At 31.4% G+C, this 25,703-nt stretch overlaps 1 protein-coding gene across 1 annotated transcript in view; it reads right to left on the bottom strand.

Moving 5' to 3' along the window:
* The window catches only part of PCLO (piccolo presynaptic cytomatrix protein), a 352,477-nt gene that overhangs the window by 53,004 nt on the left and 273,770 nt on the right, over positions 1 to 25,703 (bottom strand). Inside the window, 7 exon segments of the mRNA XM_006925736.2 lie at positions 5,232 to 5,426; positions 7,016 to 7,196; positions 9,040 to 9,111; positions 9,813 to 9,906; positions 16,887 to 16,913; positions 19,384 to 19,508; positions 22,638 to 22,688. Coding sequence (XP_006925798.1) covers positions 5,232 to 5,426; positions 7,016 to 7,196; positions 9,040 to 9,111; positions 9,813 to 9,906; positions 16,887 to 16,913; positions 19,384 to 19,508; positions 22,638 to 22,688 — 745 coding nt within the window.

The following is a 25,703-nucleotide window of genomic DNA, read 5'->3' as shown; positions in this document are numbered from 1 at the left end:
AAACTATCCAAGGTTTTATTTTTTAAGGTTTTTTTATGAACACATTGAAATGAATGTAAATCTGTTTTTATTGACCTGTTACAAATGTTACAAAAGACTTCACCTCCAAACAAACTCATTCTGATTTCTCTTCTCCTTGATTTCCCTTTGAACTCTTTCCTTTCCAAAACCAGAATGCTAAATTCTTTCTGATCAAAAGTGACTTTCTACTTCCCATTGGAAGAGAATGAAACACTGATTAGCTACTACTTTTTGTAACCAACAATTCCCTCCATTCCCAGTGCCCGCCCTGCTTCCCAACCCATCCACCCGCGACCACATGCCCAAGAGAGCAGCTCCCACAGAGTGATGGCTTAGTAAGAGTTTCCCATGGTAACATATGGATATGAAGCTCTGACAGGTGCCGCAACAAGCCTTATTGAAAGTGGAGTTTCCAGCAGCGGTCTGTGGAAGTAGCTTCAGGCTTTTCTCCTACAATTCAGTCCCACCAAGGCACTCAGTCATAATTCCCTCACGCAACTAATTCAATGATTCATCTTCTCATCTAATCCCTCCAATCTATTCCAATGGTTCTTATTTTATTGCCTAGAGTGGAGGGATATTTCTATTCATTTTGTATTACTGGTTCAAAATTTAAAAGTCACCTACAATCTTAGTATCAAAAATAGTTCAGAAATGTCAAACTGCACTTAAAATGTAATATATGTGTCAAGTAAATTCATTCTCAAGGTTTTAAGAATGCATCAATTTGTTTTATTTTTGGTATGATTTAAAAAAACAAACCACTTTTAAAACTCTCTTCTCTTGTTGGTGTCATGTTCTGAAATGGCAAGGCCTGTGTTCAACCAAACCAATTGGCTTGAAAAAAATTGGGGGGGAATCTCTAAATACAAACAGAGAGTTGTTTAGGTATCAGGATGATCTGGTACAATCTATTCTTTCCCTTCAGGTTTCCTAGCATGCAACTGAACCCTGGGGGGGAAAAAAGTTCCTTCTGGCTCACTCCATAATTCTTGCCTGACCCATATTTTATGCTACTTCAAAAAGAAATTTGCTGAAAATCTCAGAAAAAAATATTTAAAAAGCTCTTTAGGGACAATTTTATCACCCTTGAAAGAAATTACTACAGATGTACACACGGCCTCCTCTACAGATCCTCCTTACTGCTGCATTGCACTTGTACAGTGAGAGGATTTTATTTCCTCGGTTTGTGGCAGCTTAATTATCAGCCTTCAGAAAAGAGGATCATGTAAGTAGAGCTAGTCTAAATTGTATTCTACCATCATTTCTAGCACTTCTAATCATTTGTAAGAATTTGAGTGATAAATAACAAATAAGTAAATAACAATTGCTTTTACCAAAATCAGGACGTTTTGATTTCAAAGGAGCCAATGTATTTAAAACACAAATGTTTAGGCCTAGTGACAGGATATGGGTTATACGGATGATTCAGAAAATTTCTAGCTGTGTGTTCTTCTGTCAGTCATCCTAGCCCTCTCGCTGATTGCTTACTCAGAATACAGGGATAAGAATATCTGCAATGCATACCTCATCTACCAGGTGAGATAAAATGAGACAATGGGTGACAAAACAATTTGTACGATATGAAGAATTATTCCAATGCATGGTGTTTCTTTTCGGAATGTAGATGTGATTATATAAACTCCATTGTGAGATTTGAAATGGGAGACTTTTATCCAAACTTTAAAAATTAATGCAAATAGTTTTGCAGTTAGTGAACAGGAACTTGCTGGCTCTTTATATGTTTACATCTTTTACCAATTTTTCTAAGTTTTGAACTAATTAAATGGCATTTTATATAAATTTAATCCTATAATATGTATGCCATTAGTTGTTTGCTTAATGCATGGTTGAATTATATTCCTGGCACATTTATAGTAGAAGAGAAATAATATATTTATATTTTAGAAAACATGCCATTTTCTTTATCACCTATTAGAATAAAATTAAACAAGAAAGTATGTTATGGTATCTTGATTTCCTTTTGATTGTAACTTCAATAAAGAATGAATTCAAGGTTCAATCATAGCACTTTAAATGAATGAGAATATCCATTAGAGCATTATTCAAAGAAAGGAGATTAAAAACATTATGCTACAAATTTTGACAACCACATCTGGAAAAACAATCAGACAAAATATTCTATAGTAATACTTAGATCATGATAATTAAACATAAGATGCAAAATAAGGGAAGCTCTTGACTACTGTGACATTTATAATTATGAAATATTTGAAGAAAATGAATAACATTAAGAAATCAACAGTACTTATTTGATGGAAGAAAAGGTGAGAGGCAGAATTTTAAGTGATTTTAGAAAGTGCTAGTAAGGCTAACTAGAAAAGGGAATTAGGGCTTCAGTGATAATCTATAAACTGGGCACATTCAGAATTATCTTAATGTTTAAGCTAATTGTTTCCTTAATTACCTGGCTAATTCAAGAAACATCACAGTGATTTGCCCTCTGTATGGCCACATACATTTTCCACAGCCCCTAACTAACTGGTTAGTTGGGACAAGAGTGTATTAAATTTTTTAAAATTTTCTGAGAATAAAGAGAAATTCAATAGGAAAGTACAAGGTTTGATTTTAATACTGTGGAAAGTATAGAATCATAAAATCAAGTATTTTAGGGCTGGAAGAGACAAGGGGAAAACACTGCTATCCTAGTTTTTAAAAAAAACTTTATATTTTAAATATGTTTTTAAATTAAATTTGAAGATAATTTTATAATCACCATTGTTTAATTCCTGTCATTGGCAGTGGCACTCTTTCTTGGGAAAAACTCCACAATGTTGGGGTCAAGTTAGGGTCAGATATAAATTTGCTTTCTTTTCTGAACACAGCTACAGAATCAAGTTTAGATGCATCTCCAGAGCAAAGGTTCATAGAATTTGTCTTCCTTTATCCAAGAATCAAGATGATTATTAAGAAGATCAGATGTGGGAGAAAGAACAGTGGAAGCACTGCATAAGAGTAGCCCAACCCCATTATTTATTTACGTGTTTATGTCAGCTCTGTTGCTTTTATTTGGTAATAATTTTCCATCTATCTTATAATGTTTTTGGCATGAAACTTTGGTCTGCTTTGAAATGCTCTATCATTACAACTCTCACTAACAATGGAGCAGTAACTATAAATACTCTATTGCAAGGAATCAAATGAGAAAGCAAAAACTGACACACTCATATTAAACTGCATCATATAACAATGGCTCAGAACCCAGTAGTTTATGAATGAAATAAAGATACTTTATTTATTACACAGGCACTTGAATATTCACATGCCCAACACAGCTGATACACTTAACAACTACGGAAACATGAGTGGAAAATGTCTGTTTGTAGGATCAAGAGAGAACTTTCACCATGTCAAGGTGAATGAGTGCATTGACAATTTTTCCTTTACTTTCCTCTAATAATTTCCAAAATCCACCAAATTTTTTAAAAGTTACACTTGAAATGATATGCAACAAAAACTGATCTACATATCAACTGGTATGCTAACTCGAATTGTGAGCAGTTTAAAGTTTTATCACAATGCAACATATTTATAGTCATGCTTGAACAGTTAGGTTAGTAGCATGCATTCCATTCTGGCAATATGAATACCGTTAATCTATTTCCCAACAAAAGTCAAAAGACGCCCAGTGCATAGAAAAATACAAATCACTATAGTTAATATATTAGGGGACTGATCTTGGGACTTACACGGTGACGATGAAGCCCTGAAATGCCATGCCCACAAAAGCACATTAAAAAGAGGATAAACGTATCTTATCAGACAATCTCTAAAAATTAAAAGAGAAGGGCTTTAAATAGGGGGAATGTTCTTGCTGTGTGCTTTGAATAGCGCCTTTCTGCTCACCTCCTTCTGGCTTGACTGGTCCATCAGACATCACCTTCCTGAGGGCTAGCTGGCTTTGGTCTTGGTTGCCATTGGCTGGTGGAGGCAGATTATCAGACTGAGTTCTTTGAATGGGGAGGACTCCTGCTATGCTGTGTCTGTGCTGCTTCCTGGCATGATTAGACTGATCGCTTTTATGTGCTGCTGTGGCAGTGTGGGTGAAATGGAAACCCAGAGTATGTATCCTCAGATGGAACCAGCTTAAATGTTAGTCATGCAAACAGAAGTGATCTTTTGCTCTATTTAAATAAGTTGTGTTTTCAACTGCCAAAATGACACCACATGCACAGCACTAAAGAGGGTTAAAACTGGCTGTTTCTTTGGAAATGATGACTTTGGGAGATAGAGGAAACAATCTCTCTTCACTGTCTGGCTTATGCCTCTTGGAAGTAACAGTGCACCTACATTTGTAAAATCTCTGTACCTAAGTTTTTAAATGTTAATTACTAAGTTTTCACAAATTAAATGAAAATACAGCTATTAAGATGGGTAAATTGTTATGCTTTAATTGATATCTTAACTTTCAAAGGACTTCCAATGGTTAGGAAAAAAATAACCTATAAATTCTGTTATACACAAAGTGTGAACCAACAGAATAGAACTGATTGTGCTCCTTAATGACGTTATATTGCCTCATCACATATGCTTATATGTATATTAATATTATATACTTTCTTGAAAATATAAGAAACATGATCTCCTTCACAGATTTTTTTTCAAAAGACTAGAAAGTTTCCCACATTTCACATGCATAATTTATTAATGTTTTTAAACTTGAAATAGCTTTTCTCTCTAGATTCTAGAACTTGACTGTTGGTCACATTACTATTCTGCCTAAAATTTTTGAGTGTTTTCAAACATGAGCATCTCATGGCTAATCTGCTCTAAATGCTTGTGTGTGCTTTTTTTTTTTTTTGGTGTAATGCTTAGAATTTTGGTAGCCACTTGTGCTTATGATTCCTGTAGTCTAAAGGATATTTGAGTGCACACAAAAAGGACACACAACATTGTTTGCCTGCAAACATCACAGACACAGGTACCAAATACTATGAGCCAGGTTGGATGGATGGTGGAGACAAAGGAGAAACAGCCAGTTTTACTGCAGTCTATGTCAATTAAAAAAAAATCTAAATAAGAAAGAGCATATTCATGTACTGATATTGTTCTTACACAGACAAAGGGACAGAGAACAGAGTGAGCACAGTATGCCAAAAACAGAAAGCAAACAGGAAAGGACAGCAGGAAAGAAAGGCAACAGATGAACATTAAGCTGCCATGCTGAGGAATTTATTTGCGTCTTTTACTTGGTTGAAGGCGGAGTTGTTGCACGGCAGCTTCAGCAGCGGCTATAGCAGCCCCTGCATCTTCCAGGTGGGTCTGAGTGACACTGGTTTTGCTTTGACTGCGAGATGGTCCATGAGAGCGGAGATGACCTTCAGATGAGGATTTTGAGCTACCGGGACTACTATGGGATTTCTCAATGGTGGGAACCTGCATGTCTGGTTAAAAAAAGGGTAAAATATGAGTTAAAGTTGCCCCAGCATCTGCTAAGCTTCACATAATTTAAAATTATCTAAGATTTATAGTAATCTGTTTCTTTTTTTGGCTCATTTATGTATCTGCTCACCATACAGTAATAGGATTACACATTTGGGAAGCACTTTTTGGGAAGAAAGGCAAATGGATGATAATCTTGAGAAGAGGTAAGTTTGAGAAGAGGAATACATTCTAACTAGGCTCATATGAATGAATATTATAGTTTCACCAAGCAACTCTGCTAATTCTAATAGGGACCAGGTAAGAGACAATAGGTTTATACTGCCATAGGTGGACTTTTAAGTAAAAATGTAGTGAATTCCTGGATGAAGAGTTGTGAGTCTCCAGGGCATATTAGAAGTAGAGATTGTAGAATCATTATCTCAGCTGATTTTGAGAATGTATATATAGATTACACATTTACTATGGTAGTCATAGAGGAAGAGGTCTTTATACTAATGATCTTACAGAATGCAAATCAGGCCAGGCCAGAGTTGATCTTGGCCAAGAATGAACTGCAAAACTCATGAATGATCTGTAAAACTCATCCATAAGTAATCTATAGCACTCATTGTAGTCAGTGGCCAACTGGATGTAGCCTCAGTTTTCTATCTCCTAGAACACTTGCCCTTATGACTCATTGTTCTCTAATGTGCAAAGAACCACTTTTCAATAGATATATTTTCTAAGAGGAGAGAAGGAAGCAATAATTAGGTCCAATATAAAAAATTGCATTTGATACTTATAAATAGTTCAGTATATCTAGGTAAGATACTGCATGGTTATCTCATACAGGGAGTAACTCAGTTTATGATGAATTAATGTTTTGTTGTAAGATAATTGGTAATGAATCGCCAAAGGAAAATTCATTCAAATGGGAATGCTGTGCATATTGCTAAACCCAATCTATACCATTGCTTTTTAAAATTATATTAATCATTTTAAAAAATCATAGAATTAGCTTGAGTCCAACATTTAGAAAAAATTTAAGTAAATTCTAGTATGCCAATTATTTTGATTACATGGGGAATGTGTTTTTGATATGATAAGCAGGATTCAAAATTATATATGTTCATCTGTTTTATATAATTTATGAGTAAGAATATACCAATGAAAAAATAAGGATTTGAACAATTAGAAGAAATATATACAAATGGAAATGATAGTTTTGTCTAGTCAATGAACTGTTGCGGATTTTTATATTTTCTTTATGAAATACTTCAATTCATCGTAAAATCATATTATCATGAATTTTGAGAGCTTGAAAAGAACCAAAGGCTAATATAGCCCAACCTCCTTCATTTTACAGGTTGAAAAATGAAGAGTTAGAGAAATGAAGATCACAAAATCATAAACCTAATTATGTATTGATCTGAGACTAAATCCCATTTCTCCTGATTTTATATCTATTAGACTTTGCATGGTATTATATTAAATATTTTCCAATAGAATCCAACCTTTCAAAACATATTAATTATACAGGCATTCATATTTAAGAAGATACTGAGTGAACAAATAGACAAAAGTCTTTTCTACTTGAAATATCTCCTACCCTTGGATGGGTCAGGGAAGATACCATGGCTTCTGCTTTTGATGACAGATGGCTTTGGGGACTGCTGGCTGCTTTGACTGGAATGGGACTTGCCATGATCAATGCTTTCAGTTTGTTCTTTGAGAGGATACCACCTAGGAGTGTTATCGAGGTGAGATGTGCTAGATAAATCAATCAATACCTGAAAAAAAGTACAGTATGTCATTACTTTTTTCTGTAATCTGAAATTTATTCAAAAATATAAGCCCAAGGATATTGTATAATCTTTAAGGACAATGAAGCCGTCTTTCTCATTTTTCTTCACCCACGATAATGTGTACAACAACTTGTGCATCCTAGATGCTTAATAAATGTTTGCATAAATTGAACTGTATAAAATCTTTGGCTATTAATTACATTTTTTGGAGATAATGTGAAAAGTAGAGTCAAAATTCAATCTCTTTATGAAATAAAGTTTTGTTAAATAGACACATTCTAGCCCTAAACTTGGCTAGCATTTCTGAAGACTGTCCAATCTCAGTTACAAAAAGGACAAAATAAAAAAGAATAAATAATTTGTAGCTAGTAACTTATTTTATTTTAAAATAACTTTCATTCACATTTGAAATAGGGATATGACTAACAATTTATGATGAGAAAGCATTGTGTCATGGCTTAAATAGCAACACTTTAAAAAAAATTCTTAGTGTTTCATTAATTATAGTATATTTTATAGTTGCTGGCATCTTAAATTTGATGAGAGATTTAAAAAAATAAAAACCAGCACAATGGAGACATGCTCTGGATTCATGTAAATATAATAAATTGTAAAGACTTCAATGAGTCAGTTTTTTGAAATGGGATCTTAAGTCAGATATAACCCTACATCCTAGAGTAGTGCTGTCCAAGATCAAGATTAGTCCAAGATTAGTCCAAGATTAGATCAAGATTAGCATGGACTATGCAGGTGAAGGCTAAATGGTCTAATTTGAAGGGAAAGAAATACTAAGTCTAGGAATCAAGCAAGGCCTCATGTCACTAGATTACACTAACGTTTTCTATTGTCTCTATCAAAAAGGATAACTATCATATTTTCATATTTTTTGGAGATGATTTATTTTTTAACATTAAGTTATAAATTCTGTTCTAAGCAAAAATCACTAAAGAAAAAATATGTTTTTTAAATATGATAGATAAGAAAAAAAAATCACAGGGTCTGACTTTAACGGATTTCATGATACAGTTAGGATATATGTGAGTTCGTATAAAATTGTTTTTTTTATTTTTATTACTTCTAGTTTTGTTCTTAAGATACTTTGAGAGATTTTTTCATGGGACACTTGAAAGACATAGAATGTAAAATGTCACATCCAATCATTCATACATGCAGTGAGGAATAGCAGTTTAATAACCCGAAAACGCATTTTAATCTATTTCTCTGGGTTACAGTCCTAACCTTACCCCCAAAGTTTGCTACAAAATATCTTGCTTTTATTATTATTTTCACATTGCTCTAGTATATCAATAGTCTTTGGAAACAAAAGACATCATTCTGTTTATAGCATCATGTTTAGTAGTGGTATTTCTATTTACAAAATATAGTAATTATCGATTGCCAAAAATATCAAATTCTAGAAAATGTGGCATTCTTATTCCTAGGCATGATGTTAAATAAACTTTGGCAGATAGCTGAACTTTTTTTTTTCTAAATGTGAAAAAGGTAAAAAAATCCAGTTCATTTTATAATTATCTCAAATCTTTAACATAATTATTTGGATTCACAGCATATATAATCAGCTTTCTATCAAAACAATTAATATTTTATCTTGCTAATTAATTATAAAGTACATCAAGTGGCAAAGTAAAAAATGTTTATTGATTTGCTATTCATCTACTCAAAGAGTAAATCAGAAAATAAACTCTATTCACCAAAGGACTTTATCCAGAAGTGGTTATCTTATAAACTTAAGAAATATGTTTTGCATCAAGCTTTAATTGGTGATTTACAACAAAAGAAAATAAGAACAAGGAAACCAGAGGCTCACCTCACCAAGAAAGTCATTGGAAGAAAATCTATCATAATCCCAGACTGTCACCTCCAGTGTTTTCTTCTTGAGCTACAGTTCAAATCAAAATGTCATTCATCCCATTTCTCATCACAAATTTTCATTATACTCATATTATAGACACATTTATTTTCACTTTCTTGAACGCTTTCCATTTATATAAAAATACTTTAAATTTTATCTAAAATGATGTAGGTTTATATTAAATATTATGTAAAATATCAATGATTTTGTAGTCCAAAAGTGAGATCATAAGAGATCTCACTATTTTGTAAGCAAAATAGTAATTTTTCCTAATTTCCTGTGTTTTACTCCCATCTTTAAAAACAGAAATGAGAATCTACAAATACTTTCTCAACACACGGAATTCATAGGTTGTAAAACTGTCTAGGTTATTCAGATAAAATATCTGGCTTAGAATTATTTTGGTCAGTAAATTGTCAAAATACATAGTAGAACTGTCTTATTTCTGCAGGTGAATTTAACTTATTTTAAATTCAAGAACCCACATTATACATTATAACTTATATCCAGTTTCACCTTTATAGTCAAGTTAGAAATCTTCCAGAGGGCAAATTATAAACTTCATTTTGAAAGAATTCTTTTGTAAATTGTTTCATATAGATATCTTATTCCTGTTCTATTTATATTTGTTTTCTCTCTGAATTTAAGATCACAATCTTTCAATAATTTTGTCATTACTGTTCTTATATTAGCCTAAATCCATCACATAGAAAATAATTATTGCATACCTGTTCCATGGAGATACTTTTATAAATTACTGTTTGATTCCACTCAGGATTAAGACTTTTCTGAACATATTTAGTCCTTCTTTTGTACTCAGCACTGAATTGGAAGAAAAGAAAAAGTTATCTATTATTCACCTTAACAAATGACTTCATAGTCAATCTGAAGGGTATGCAGACATTTTAAAATGCTATTTTGCTTTGAATCACTATGCAATCATCTCATCATCCTCATGTCTTAAACCTTATTTTAAGTTGAATGCACAATAAAAAATTAAAAACATGTTGAATGCCTTTAGTTTTATTTTCCCTAAAGTAGGTTTTTGAAGAAAAGCTTTTAGGTATTCTAATGATACTATAATTTTAGAAATTTACTCCTTCCTGAATTCAGGAGATTAGTACATGAACTATGTGGTAACATCAGTATCTTCTTGCCTCCTAAATAATAATTTGGTATTTAACTTAATAGTTTTGCATCAATTCATGTCAGAAAAGTCTAATGATTTTTTTTCTATAAAAATTATAATAATTGTTTTGGCTGAGGAAAGAATGAAAAATGGCTTTTGCTATAGCTGAGATTCCATAAATATTTGTTACCTTATATTTCAAGTATACTCTGACAATCTTAGTAAAATAGGATATTCAACCCAGCTATAAAAGCAATTTTAATTAAATATAAATTATTGGTTTATGTCAATAGCTTATGTTACAAATGATGAACCAAATCAAATTATTTCCTCATTCATTACAACTTCGGACATTTGAGTTTATCCTTGATTTGTTCATTCCATCTGAGCAACAATTAGAAGCTTATATCCTACAGGTTTAAAAATAACTATTTCCAAAATCTATTCTAATTAAGTCTGACAGAACATATATAGCTGGCATCAGTCAGCTAATGGGGCTGGAATTATTTCTACTGGCGATGAGCCAATGGTGTCCACACAGACAAGGTCTTTCTCTAACGCTCACTGCCTTTTCCTGAATTTTCTGCCTTGGTTTATGTCTCAGGTCCCAGATAATACTAATTCCCGTGGGCACCAGAATCCTGAAAATCAGCCTACATGTCTGGGGTTCTTTCTTATACCTAGACTTCACAAGTTGCCTTTCTCTAAGGGGACTGAATCCTGACCTTTGATCTGTAGTTCCATTCCCAACTATGGATAGACTAACTCTTGCTATATTTCTTGTTTCAAGCATTGCCACGTCCTGAAATGCCAATTATTATTCCAGACACTAATGCCCCTAACCATTCTAGATAAAGCTACTGAGAATCACACTCCAGTTCATCACCCACTTTTAGAGATGTATCTATAGCCAAGAATTTTTCCTTTCTCTGGCTTCATTTCCTTTCTTATAAGCCATATGCAGGGGTAATAATTCTTAATATTGACTGAATTGGGGATCACCTAGGAATCTGAGTGGGAGGGTGGGACATGGGAAAACCAGCACTATAACTGCATTTCTCTTCCCGCACTCCCAAGGAGATGTTGTTTTAATAGGTCCAGGGTAAGGCCTGAGCATCAGAATTTAAAAATCTCCTGGGTACAGTAATGTGTAGATAAAATTGAGAACCACTAAACTTATGTCTCCTAAGACCTCATCTTTCAGTGAACTGAGTCTAATTTGAGAAATAAAGCAGTACTCTTCTCACATGTAATCAACCCCCAAAAATGTACAAACATAAGAGGAGGATTTGATAAATTTGTCATTCAAGATAACAAAAAAAATAGGGGGAAATATATATGCAATGATTTAAAGAAATAGGAAGTATAAATTTGTACACATACCTTTTTAGATAAATTTATCAATAGCTAGTGGTTTAAATTTATGTACCCCAAACCACAGAAAATTTCACTTTGACTTATTCTGTTTCCACTCTAGAGATATTCTCTCACTTATGCACAAAGAATTTGTTCAAGAACATTCACTGCAACATTGTTTCTTATAGATATCTTATGTTAATAAGATGATAAATAAATACATTATGATATAGTTATTCAATGAAATAGCAAGAAGTTAAATAAAATACCAAGATATGTCAAGATATATCTTCACATATTAAGATAGGTAAGTCTTGAAAAAATAATGAGCAAAAATTTGCAGAAGGAGAACTATAGTAAGTTATCATAATTTGAAGTAAAATCATGTGAATTGACACTGTAAATTATGTATACTTGTACAACAAACATATCTTAATATCATGTCTCTTGGGAATTATAGCTATTTAATCCTACTTACTGACTATCTCAGGTGGACAGGGTTTCAAAGGGCTTTAGGATGTCTGTAAAATGTTTTATTAAAAAAAATGTCTGAAGTCTACACAACAAAATGTTAAGAGTTGATAAAACTGGATAGCAACAACACAGGTATTAAGAGTATTTTCTATAACTTTCAGTAAGTTTGAAATGTTTTATAATAAAAAGTCAAGATTATTTTGGTAAACTATATCCCTTTATATTTTGTTTTGGCTTTGGTTGTTACTTTAGAATTCATGGCTATTCCTCTAGGCAGGTATCCTTAGAAGAAAAACACACAATAGTATGAGTTTTAAAGTTTCTATTTGTTTTGGACTTTGTTATCAAGGTGATGAGATCATGGGAACAACATATCAAGAGTAAGATTCATAATATAGTGAATAGTAGTAAAATTGTTATTTTTTTCAAATTCTGAAAGAATTAAATGCATGTTTTTTTAACAAGATGGACATTAATGTCAAATGCAAACTCACAAACTTTTATTAAAATTCTAGATATGTCTATATGTGAAAATAATCTGCATTATTGAAATGTCTTCAAAAGGATTTATTAATTATTATCTCAATCTATAAATATGAATAATTATTATTATAATTTTTCATATTTTAGTCTTTTTTTTCACTAACACATTTAGTGAAAAGTATTGAATGCCAACTTCATACTAGGAACTGTGTTTGTCTACCAAGATGAACTTATTTAATTGTATTGACATACCATGGTATATATGAGCTATGCATGAAAAACACTTTATAAAGTAAGCACATTAAAATAAAAGTAGCTAACATTTATTAAATGCTTACTTTTTCCCAGGCAGAGTTCTAACTGCTTTTAATGTATTAACTCATTTAATACTAATTAGTTGTCTATCATTTATTATTCTATTTTATAGATTAAAAAAAACTGAAGCTCGGAGGAATTAAGGCATGTTGGCAAGATTGCATAGTTACTAACTGGTAGGACCATAATTCAAACATAGGAAACTAAATAGTTGCTCTTAAACATATCTATTTGAACTCAATTGATTGGACTCATCATAAAATGTAAATAATCCATCAGTTTTCTTAATTGTAGGCTTCATTAGCTAAAGTTTCAAGTTTGTCTTTGTTATACTATAATCTAAAGTTCTTTACCCTGATATAACTATATATATTTCCTATATGTTATATAAATAACATACAATATTTGTGTACATATAAATATGTAATTAAAAAATTAGTTCAGTTTTAGAGTTGCTTAGAAAAATTCTGAATGGTATATCCTAAATTCAATTGTGGGATAATTATTATATTTATTTTTGTCCAAATAGGCTCAAAAATTACTAAACTTGTTTGGGAAAATTTTAGATGTTCATTTTAAGAGTATCTTAATCTTATTGATGAGTTTGATTCTTCAGTTGTCTCTAGACTCAGGATATACATTGCCTTTAGAATTAATGGAGGTAAACACACTCTACTTGTGAGCCTGCCTCCACCATCCATGGTTGACCTTTGTAAATGTCAATGAAACCCTTTGCAGTCTTTGCACTTGAACTTCCTGACATGCAGATATGGCCACACAAAGCTATTTCTTTAGGAACACTTTTTTTTTTATATAATTACCACGTACTGACCATCTTGAGCATGATCCCAATGGGCTGTATTGCCACCTTACGCAACTGAAAACTCCACAATTTTCATAGCCATATCACAGTTTATGGATTTACAAGTTGAAGATAGCCAGGTAAGCAGGGGGATTTTTGAATGTGAGCATAAATTCAAGTTGAGAAGCAAGCAGATCTCACTTTCCTTTTCCTTTTTGTCTAGTAAAACACTACATCCCCTCTTGGGAAGATTAGGCCACATCTTACAACAGAGAAATTTTCTACTAAGGGAAAATAAAAAGCCAATTTATCAAGACAAGACATGGTGCTTATAAAAAAATATTTAAATTTTCATCCCTGTGAAGTTTTAACTAATTTCTTTTTACTTTCATTTTTTGCTATTGGCCAGCTATTTTATCATTAGCAGATATGCTTTTAAGGCACGCAGAAAGAGATACTTGAAATTCAATGTCTCTGCCTTAAGCCAGCTGGAAAACAGTTTTCTGAGTTTTTCTTTTTAATTTTAAAAGAAATATTGAGAAAAAAGAATGGAATACAATGGCTTTCTTGCATTTAACTGTTATAGAATTATCTAAAATATCAAAAGTCTTCATTTCTTTTATTTTATCTGGTTTTCCTTTATTGAAAATATATATCTATTCCTTAAAAAAAATACATTGTCCAATAAAAAATATATATATAATTTTTCAAAATTACTCCTCTGAGGATGTTTAATTTAGAAACTCTGGTTTTCTGAATAATAGTGTGTTTGCAGACTGTCACTTTACTGTCTTCTTTGCTCCCTGAGGTCAAAGACAATGGTTGTGTTGTCAACCCTCACCCCAGCACCTAGAACAACGTCTAGAGCAGTTTGTGATAAATAAATTTTTATTGGATAGATCCTTAAAATATTCTTGTACTTTTTATCCCCTTCAAAATTTATTGCAATGAAATATTTTTTGTCTTCAAATTATAAATACTCACAACACCTGTGTCTGCTTTACATAGGACTTGTAGAAAATTGTTTATGCTAACAAAGGTGTTTACAGAAACTCCAGCCAGGAATTAGGCTTACAGGTATCATTATAGATAAAATCAGCTTTGATCACAGTAAAAATCTTATTCATGGGAAAAAATAGTAGTTTATCCAATAGTATAATGAGAGAAAACCAGAATGAGGTTCTTCGGATATCCTCATTTCCATTTCTCAATTATCCAGGGACAAGTATAAAGTTCATGGACTATTCAGGCTCTTTCTTTATTTTTCTTTCACCTTATCTTGGCTGATGTTTGAGCTTTTGGAGCTTATGAATATACTGATCAGGGGGTGAGAAGAGGAAATGAAAGAAGACAACTGGACCAATGAAATGCTTATTAGTTAACAGGATATGATTTTTTTTTTTAAATTTTAAGAATGACAAATGTAATACATTTTATTATTGAATAAAATAAAGTTGTTTGGTTTTCAGTATAGTTTGTTAAATAATTTGGTATAATTTAATAGCCCAAGCATTCTGTATCTCTTTTTTGGAGATGTAACTGACCATTGGCTACATGAAACTTATTATACATGTTACTAGAAATAACAGCAACTGCCATTTATTAGAGCTTATGTGCCAGACATTTTGCTTATCACTCTTGGTATATTACTCCGTGTATTTCACAAAAAGTCTGGGCGGGGGGGGTGCTCTATTATAAATTTTATTTAGTAGAAGAGGAAATAGTTTTAGAGAAACCTCACAACTTCTACTTAGCGCAGCTGAAACTGAAACAAATGCTTTTAAGGACGTTACTCATTGGCCTCCTTAGCCTAACTTAGGATGTCAGTACCTTGTTATTGTATTTCTTTCTCACACTGACAGTTCTCAAGGAGATGATAAAAATGACTTCTAGATGAAAGATACGATGGGAAAGTGACTTCTAGATCTTTTAAATTGTAATCTAACACAACCCAGACTATTTCAACCGTAATTTATACTTACAAAACATGTTCTCTTATAAGTTAAGTATAGACAACTATTATCATTCTGACAATTTCCCCCCAAGTTTCTCTGAATAAAAGATAAGAAGTTTCTGAATAAAGTGATTGATAATGTCTATTCTAAAATGACACTATCTCTTTGAAACGGCTAATTTCTTATGTCAGTCTGAGAGATCTGGATGGCATCCTGAGGTGAGGGAGCCAGCCATAACAAGGAACCTTTCACAGCATCATAGTTAATTGTTTGCCATAATTATGTGACTGCAAGGAAACAAAAAGTTTTTAGGCATTATAAAGGTTGTGGTGACTAATTCTATTCTTTAAACTATTTAAATAAATTTATGCCTTTAAAAGTCAGAAACAACCTCTTTAGGGTACATCTTGTCAGAAATAGTAAAAATGTCAAATTTTAATGTCAAATTTGACAAATACAAATCCTGTACCATTAATATTCTGGGTGGGACTGAAATTCTCATCACTCTCTTACTACTGATGTACACGATTCTCCTCCTCAAGCAAATAACACATTTAACTTACAATGTGATGAGATGTGTAAAGGAATGTTTTTGGCTATATATCAAGAGATAGCATTAGCTGACAATATAATGATGCAATACGTTATAAACTCTATCGAATACAGAAAATGATTTCCTATTATTGGCAAATAAAGGATGCTTTTGTGTTGTTAAAACACTAATGCAGGCTAATTATGGCATCCTATATTTCATAGTAATAATTTTGTGGTGCAGAAGGTATAAAGGCATGGAAATACTTCAATATCAAGACTAAGTGAGAGATGAAGACCAGACAAGTATTGTCTTTAAGATGAGATACACAACTAGTATTAGACACCGAGATCAGTTAATTCCTTTTGAAAAATGACTCTGGATTTCTTTATTTGTAATAGAAGACTTAAGAAAATTTAAGCCATGATTCTCATGTGAGAAGTTAAATGAATTTTAGTATACAAATTATGAATGAAAACTTTAGTTGTATCTAATTGCAGGGCGATATTTCCTTATTGATATTCTTCTTTGTTTTTAATCTTTTCTAGTTTTCTATGTTCTTTTGTACACATCTGCTAAACCTTTTTAGTAACTTTGTAGTTGGAACAATTCGCTGTTAGCCTAATTCAATAGACCTAACATGTAGAAAAATAAAAATTACAGCCCAAGTTGAACTGCAGGTTAATGTACAAAAAAGGCAAAGAATATAACTGGACATTACAGCGTAGCTTGACTTTGAAAGAAAACCAACTCTACCTTGCATTCTGGACAACCATGACTTGACTGCATTGATTCCAAGAGCGAGAATGAAGGATATAATAGGAGAGTAGGAAAGACAGAAAGAAAAAAGTTAGGAACAGAAATAAGGAAGAAAATATGAGAATAATAATTAGAGGAACTATACCATAACATACAAATGACGTGAGGCAGAAAATAATCTTAGAACCAAAATGAAAATAATACCTCACCAGTGTAATAAACCCCAAGGCCTTGGTCACTGAAGTAATTAGGAGTAATTTAATAAAAGAATGAGGAATTGGAGTAGGATATTGACTGCCTTTGGGCCAGATCCTATCAAGCAGAAAAATTTTGTTGGACAAATTGCATGAGGATGGCTTTAGGTGGAAAATTCACTCTTCATTTCACTATAGTTCCCATCTTTCCCTGTTTCTCACCACAGATTGGACTGACATATTCATGTTACCTGCCTGCCCTTTCTGGTTATTCAAGTTTATAATAATCTAATTGAAACGTAGTCCTGGAATAGATAAAATATAGGTACTCTCACATGGTTTAAAAAAAGTGATACTCCAAGATATTATTAGAGAAGATAGAAAATAAAAGAGTGTTGTATTTTCATTCATTAGCAAATGTTAATTACCTTGGGCAGTGATTTCTCCTTATCCTGTTGTATCATGATTAAATAACACTGAAAGTGTAATGACCCAAATTAAAGACAGAATGAAGTTATCAGTTTGTTGTTACACCCATGTTTAAAACATGCAGCCAAATTACTTTTATAACTACTTAAAGATATAAAGTAATTAACATAAAATAAAAACCTTCCTTTTCCTGCACTATATTGCTGGTTGGTAATCTCTATAAATGAAATCAATGAATTAAAACTAGAACGATATCAGCAATTCTGTTTCTAAATAAAATTATTGGGTAGGATAAAATTAAAGTCTGTATATTGAATTTGATATATCATATGGCATTTTCCAAATTATTTCTAAGTATTATCTAATTTGATTTCCCTGATAAACTAAAAATTACAGCTCTGCCTCCTACGTTGGTTCTCTCATGTCAACAAGGAAACTAAATCTCAAAGAATCAGTGACCTGCCCGTGGTGGTATAATTAGTAAATAGGAGATTCAGATTCAATTCTAATTTGGAACCAGTTCAAACAAACCAACTACAGTCATAAAATATATTTCTGTATGCTTTCAATGCTTTTAAATTTGTCGAGGCTTGTTTCTATGGCCCAGAACAGTTTATTGTGGTGAATGTTCCACGTGTACTTGAATAGAATATATATTCTGCTATTGATGGGTAGAATGTTCTACCAATATCAATTGGGACATCAAATCAATTAGGAAAATATGAGGCAATTGGGGAAATTAATAAATTAGTTAAATATTTAAAAATTATTATGATTACATGTGATATAATTACTTTTTAAATGAGATCTTTTAGAAATACATACTAAAATATATGCAGAAAAAGTTATAATAATTGACATATATATTAAAATAATCTGTAAAAAGGGAGTATGTAAGGGTAAAATAAAACAAGATTGCCTAAAAAATGATAATTGTTGTAACTAGGTAATGGGTAGGCGGTAGGTCATTATACTATTCTTTCCACTTATGGACAACAACTAAGTTTCTAAGTAAAATGTAACATTTGGATGTTACCCCTCAAGTTAAATGAAAAATGAATGAAAATAAAACCAGAGTCTTCAAATTACCAGTCCAAAACTTTAAAGTTTACCTCTAGTTGATTACTTATAGTTCCATTATGCTAATTTGGCTAACATAAATTGTTCGGATAAGGTATAGGATCTGTTAGGTACAAATCACTGTTTTGAAACTTATTGAGTACTGATTTATATATTAGAACATAACAATTTGCATTTGTTATGTGAAAATTAAATATCTCCAAAGAACACTTGCTTTATATGAATAGTTCATATATCACACAAGAGATTCAGAGATTATTTTCATTTATTTATCAAAGTCAGCATTTCAAATATTACTCTTGTTTTTTGCTAATTTTATAGTATTAAAACTTTTTTGAAATATGCATATAAGTAAGGATACATCTAATCATTTAATGAATATTTAATGTATTGGATAATACACATGTCCTATAAAATAAAACAGTAATTTATGAGTCCTTAAACACTGATTTTGTAAATAAATTTGGAAATGTGAGGTAATTCTTTAAATCTCCCACAAATAATTCCTTAAGTGATTTCACAGTCAATTTGATTGAACATAACAACAGTGGTTTCCAGAATTGAAATACTGATGTAGTCTCATAGAGGCACATTTTATTATGATCAGTAGAACCTTTAAGGTTTAATTTAAAAATTTTAATTCCACCTTAACTACAAGTCGTAATAAATAAATACGACATCTGAGTAAAACTAAGGAAAAGAATATTAAACTCTGAAATTAGAGACTAAAAGACACTATCACTATTTTTAAATCAGGAGATATAAGACTCAGAAGACGTTTCTTTACTTACCCACGCCCTGGAAGAAGATACACTTTAACAAAGGGGTCAGAATAACCATTGTTGTCTCGAGGGACCAGGTTTCTTGCTTGGAGAATATGTATTATGAGATTTCCAAGATCATAGTTGATTTGAAGCTTAAAGGGACAGCAATATATTTGGTGAATATTATTATTATTTTTTATGTAAAAAACCATATAATACATTACCATTCGATAGTTCACCAGTTCTTATAGAAGGCATCAAAACTCATTTTCATTTTATTTGAAACTGAACAGACGTTAATGTCTAATTTAATTGGGAGCTCCCAGGCACATGTTAATTACTAGTAAAAGTGCTGTTTATTCTCTTCGCCGTTAAGTCCTGGTCTGGCCTTTCTAAAATTAATTTATAAGAAAAATCATGTAGTGAATGCTAGTTGCATGTTTAAACTAAATATTTGCTCTTAGGAAAACTGTAAATGTTGTTTAACATTCATGAATACAATTATCAGAATTTTGAAAATAAATTAACTAGTTGATAAATTTATTAGAAAATGTCTTCTGCATTTCATTGAATAATTAGCAGTCAGTAGAATTATTGTTTAAGAAAGCTTCAGTACTGAAATGCAAGAATATTTAAGAATGTGTAAAATATATCTCTTCCTATATTATCCAATGTTAAATCTATAGTTTTTTTCTACTATGCCTGCTTTTCTAACAGAATGAGAGATTAAGATGATAAAATATTGTTTTTTAATTTAGAATCTGAAGAGGAAAGAGGCATTGACTCACAGATGCTTAATAACTGTTGTAAAATTGTCATTTAATAGTAAAAGATTTATATTTCTAATATTTGAGAAGCCTGAATAATTCAAAATAATTAAATTAACTAAGTTTTCTCCAAAATTGAAAGAATCTTTTGACATTAGAATAAGACAATTCTGTTTGATGCCCTTTTTGTTTATCAAATAACAAAAAGAAAGGAATCTGTATTTCATGGGGAAAATCCATAAATAAAAGTTCTAACATATTTTTATAATCATACAAAACAGATATACTATGGTTATGTTGAAAATGGTATAATTTAGATGAACTAAACTTTATTTAAAATTTCATAATTAAAATAATTTTTAATTTTAGCATAATTTTGATCTGGTTATATTTTGTGGCAGAATAGGAATCTTCAATCACTTTTCCCAATACAGAAAAGCCTAGTCTGTCTGACCATGATGAAAGCATTGTGAAACAAAATAAAGTGCCATGATTACAGAGGAGAAATGGAACGTTCAGAACTGCAGTAACTGTGCTACAGTGGGATACTGAAATATGCAATTATTCTGAAATTAATTTCATTGTGATTTAGATCAATTTCTAAATTTTAAAAGAGAAATTTTTCTCCATTTTCTCTTTTCTCTGCTAGCCTTAAAGTCCACTTTTAATTGAGAGGGCACCAAAATCTTTTTTTTACTGAAATGAAAACGTGCAGGCTTCCCTAAGACAGTACTTTTCAAAATTTACTCTGTATGGTCTTAGAGAATGTTTAGAGTTGCTCAGAGGTTACATCCAAAGCAGTATTGAGATGCCCCCAGCAATCCTCAACCAGAACTACTGCAGCATTGGCAGATTCATTGTTTGGGTGTCTAGATAGTGTTTCATTTGGAATAGAGTTTTGCTATAAAAAAAAAAAAATGGAAATCATAGTCATAAGAAAATCACCCCCTCCACTATACATATATATATATATAATCTCGAGTTAAGAAAGAATATTAGTAGTGTGAATTTCTACTATAGAATTAAATATTACTGCTCAAAGGAAAGGAAAATAAGAGCAAACAACAAGAATAACAAACCAAAAAGAAATAGCAAATATTGGTCCATAGCAAGGCATTTCAAAAATAAAATGAGACAGAGTGAGAGAACAAAAGAGAAAAAGGATTATGAAACAAAAAAGCTAGTATTTTCTTTGCTGCTTATGAAGCGAAGAAAGATCAAGGTCTGGCCTTCTAGAAGTAGAAAATGGCAGTGAGTCAGCAGGATCTAGAGTATCTAGGTTATCAGGCTCCATCCTGCTGGATCCTTCTTAGTAAGGTGCATACCTGCTGCACCTTTTCTCTATTTCCACCCTCACACTCTACTCTGCTTTAACTAGTGTGTGCCTAAATAATCATGTAATTAACTTCTTTGTCCTCCCTTTTATAATATTTCTTATAGGCCACTGCTGTGTGACTTTTTATTACATATTCCTTTCAATTAACCTCTTTCTTACTCCAAAATATTTACTGATCATCCTTTTATGTGGTGGCTAACTCTCCCTTGGCTTATGTTCAAGGTTCTTTTTTTTAATTTGGTCTTAACTTATCTCTATAGGAACATTTCACTGCAGCAAAGCTGATCTCTTCATTTTATTACTCTCTGGCAGCAGAAACTTTCTGTGTACAATTTCTTCTTCCAGGAACACACTCCTTTTTTCTCTATCCTCAAATTAGTTCAAATCTCTTATCCTTTGTAAAGTGCTTCATGAAAATTTCCTCTAGAATATGTTGGAGACACAGCTAACACTTACTGTTCTCATTCCCTTATCTAAAACTATCTTTAAATAGTTATTATTTTATATTGTGTTAATTCTTTCCACGTGACATTTCTTAGCTACCCTAAACTACTTTCTGGCATCATCTAAAGCACAGTTTTTCTAATGTTTTTTCACTAAGTCCCACAGTAAGAAATACATGTTATGATATAATCCATGAGCACAGAAACATACATACATAGGACTAAAAAAGAGTGATTTACACTACTTTCCTTCTATTTTTCTGTTAAAAATTCCCTAAACTGATTTTATAAATTATAAATTGGTTATGTCCCTTGATATGAAAAACATGGCTCTACAAGAATTGTTCAGCAATTACTTAACAATTGTTTTCCATTGGAAGAAATGAGGATAGTATTAGACTCCAGAAACTCTTAAAGAAAAATCTTCAAATTTCCAGGAGAATCTGTCATATTTGAAACAAATTCAACAAGTATCAAGTAACTAAGGCATAAAATGTATTGACACTACTAAGGTATCAGGTAGATTTCAAAGTATAGAATTCCTTGGTATAATTAGATTTTCTAAGATATATTTGTATTAAAATACCATTTTAAAAAATTGTATTTTTCCTTAACAGGTCTGTGTTATAAAACAGGAAAGGTTCTAACAGTGTTGACAACTTCTATAGACCAAGGGAAAATATAACCCCAAAAGATGGTATATGATGATTAAAAAGACACAAAAAATATTCATACCTGAATTTCCCCTGTAATTGGATGAGAGACAACCTTTGTTGCATCAGTAGGCTGTAATATTGAAAACATATGTTATGTTAATGAATAAACCCTTCCTAGAATTTACCATTTCAGCATCCTTCTGAAATTAATTTCTATTTGGTCAGAGTGTTCTGCTTGAAAAACATATTTTATCCATTTGGCTGCTTTGGATTATTCTGTCTGCTTATACTTCTCAATACATGTTTAATTTCAAAGATACATAAATCTACTTTTCATTTTGTTAAGCTTGTTCTGAAGCTATAATTTTATACCTGCAGTAATGTATTTTCAATTACTTAAGAAAATGCAGCCTTTTGGTTCAATTTAAGTATTTATAGCATTTAAAGATCTATAGAGGAATTGAAAAGATAATTGTTTTTATACAATGTTTGCCTAGGGGATAGAAGTTATAAAAGTCCATCCTTGTGCTCCTTTGTGGGTGCTCAGCCCCTCCCTGCTCCCATCTAGAGCAAATCACAAGGCAATCCCTTGCTAATATTTCACTCCTTAATTATAATTACTTACCATTCTATATAAGTTCTTATTTCCTTAATAAATTCCTTATGTTAGTAAAGTCTTAAAAACAGTTAGGAATATGATCTGGTAAACTGATTCATACTGGTGAAGAAAAGACTGATTGCTGACTTGTTATGTTTTAATGGAATATTTGTACAAAAGGAGAGATGATGTCCCGGAATCTAGATCTATAATAAAATTTCAGGCAATGTAGCATCAATATATGGAGATATTTACTAAAATGGAGGCCCCCTTGCTACCCTACAAATAAGGACCCCATCTTCCCACATGTACATATATTCATCTTCTTTTAATAATTAATTGAAAAAAGAAAGATCCATGATATGAGGAGGATATACTTGCTCTGCTACCTTTCCCTTTAGATTTCTATTCTAGAAATGAGAGCAATCAAAAGAAGATGGCTATATTCCAGGTCTTGTTCCATGAAATAACTAAGGAAGAAAATTATGTAATCATGGGAAAGTTATTCGGTAGGGTTAAATTTTCTAAGCCATATGTCACTTATTCATTCAGCTCATTTATAAGAATGGCCATTTATTAACATTGAAACTATGCTCTGGCTGCAAAGGATAAACTGTTAGTTATTAAACAAGCAATTATTTACTTAATAAATATTTTAATATTTAAATTTCAAGAAAAGTAAACTGAATCTAGAAAAAGAAGGACCACACAAGTTCCTGAAACTATTTATATCTCTATAAAAGATGTGGAGTTTCCTAAAACCAGATATCCTTTTAGTGAGTAAATTGGGGAATCACTGTGATTAAAAAGTCAAAAATAAGACAAAAAAATTTAAAAGTGATTATTGGTAAAATTTTATTTTTAACAGTTGCAGTTTATTTGACATGATCATGTAAACACAACTAGATTTAATGCAGAGAATAAACTTCTGGACCATTTTTAGTTGTTCAGGGTGTGGTAGGAAACTCATGGACAGAAGGATATTTTAAATTATGGAAGGAAAAAGAGGAGTATCTGTTGGATACAGGGCAAACTATCAGCTACAGATAGTTACATTTCAAGATTAGAGCTGACTGCCTTTTTTACATTGATGTCATGTCTTTGTGAGGCTGTTTTTTGATGTTGTGGTGATAAAAAATGTACTGCAAGAAAATCAGTGAGATCAGTGTGGAACGGGAAATGAGATTGTTAGTGTCCAATCTGATTCCACAGTGTGAATAGCTGTACAATGCCTATCAGTTGCACTTATTCCATTGATATGTAATTTTAGTTATTAACAGTGTAAGGAACACACTATTTTTATTTCATTTTATGTGTATTATTTTTTCTAAGGGTTACTAAGATGTTAGGACATAAATACTGATTAAATTGTTTGTACCTAATTACTTAATACATAAAACTATTTTAGATATTTTTGTGCATCTGGGCACCATAGAAAAAAATTACTGAGAAAATTAAGCGTTCCATGACCAGCAGAGTTTGGGAAAACAGGGATCTATTTCATAAGAATATATAAAACTAATAAGCACTTTAGTTGAATTATTTATTTATATGATGACTTGGAAGAAATTATTCAGACTTGAAAGATAAAATGAAGAAAGTTTGGTTAGAATTTCAGAGACAGAACAGCTTGAGGTAGCAAAATAAATATTTTGAAGACAAAATTCATATTTATTTAGTTTAAGAAAAATAATAATTTAAAATAGTCTTATATCTTTTAAAATGTACTTACTAATTTAGATTAATATTTTACCTACATTTATTCAGAAGCAAATATTTAAATTAGTATATTAATAGATTAATAATTACTTATGAATAATCATTTAAAATGTTTAATAGATGTATTTTAAATAGCTAAATGTATAATTATGCTAACTATAATTTTAGTTTTGATACATTTCATTACATTAGTATTTTGTAATTTAATATTTAGTCTCATACCTAATGGAAACACAAAAAAGTTAAAACTATAATTCTCTAAATTATCTAAAGAACATATAATGTTTAGACATATGTTACCTGACTCAGGGAGATGTAAGCTTCAGACTATCATTCAATTTTTCTATAATCTTTCAAAAAATAATTTTTTTAACATTGTAGGATTTAAACATTCAAAGTATTACCTTTTATGTATACTACATATTGACAAGTCAGGAAATATCATTACATTTATTTATTCATTTCCTCAATGTTTGTCTTCCAATACCTGTTTTCATCTTCTAATCACTGCCCTCAAAGTTAAAATATTATAAAACTTCTAATTTTATACATTCATATTGTTACAGGGACAAGTGCCACTGATGTTTAAATTCATAATATTTATTTATTTTATTACTATTCTGTGCAAGCCACTCTACTATGCGCTTAGGGGCTGTAGAGAAAATATAAGAAATGTTTTTTGGTTCTTAAGGAGCTTGCAGCCCAACTGGGGTGTAAAATAAGCAAACGAGTAACTACAATCAAGATACAAATTGTCGTAAAAGATACACAAAACATGTGGTACTTTGGAGAGAGAAGAAAGAAGGAAGGATAACTTCACTTTAGGGA

The sequence above is a fragment of the Pteropus alecto genome, unplaced genomic scaffold (assembly GCF_000325575.1).
Source record: "Pteropus alecto unplaced genomic scaffold, ASM32557v1 scaffold69, whole genome shotgun sequence".
NCBI lineage: Eukaryota > Metazoa > Chordata > Mammalia > Chiroptera > Pteropodidae > Pteropus > Pteropus alecto.
Note: the sequence above shows the minus strand (reverse complement) of the source record. Positions and strands in the feature narration are given on the sequence as shown.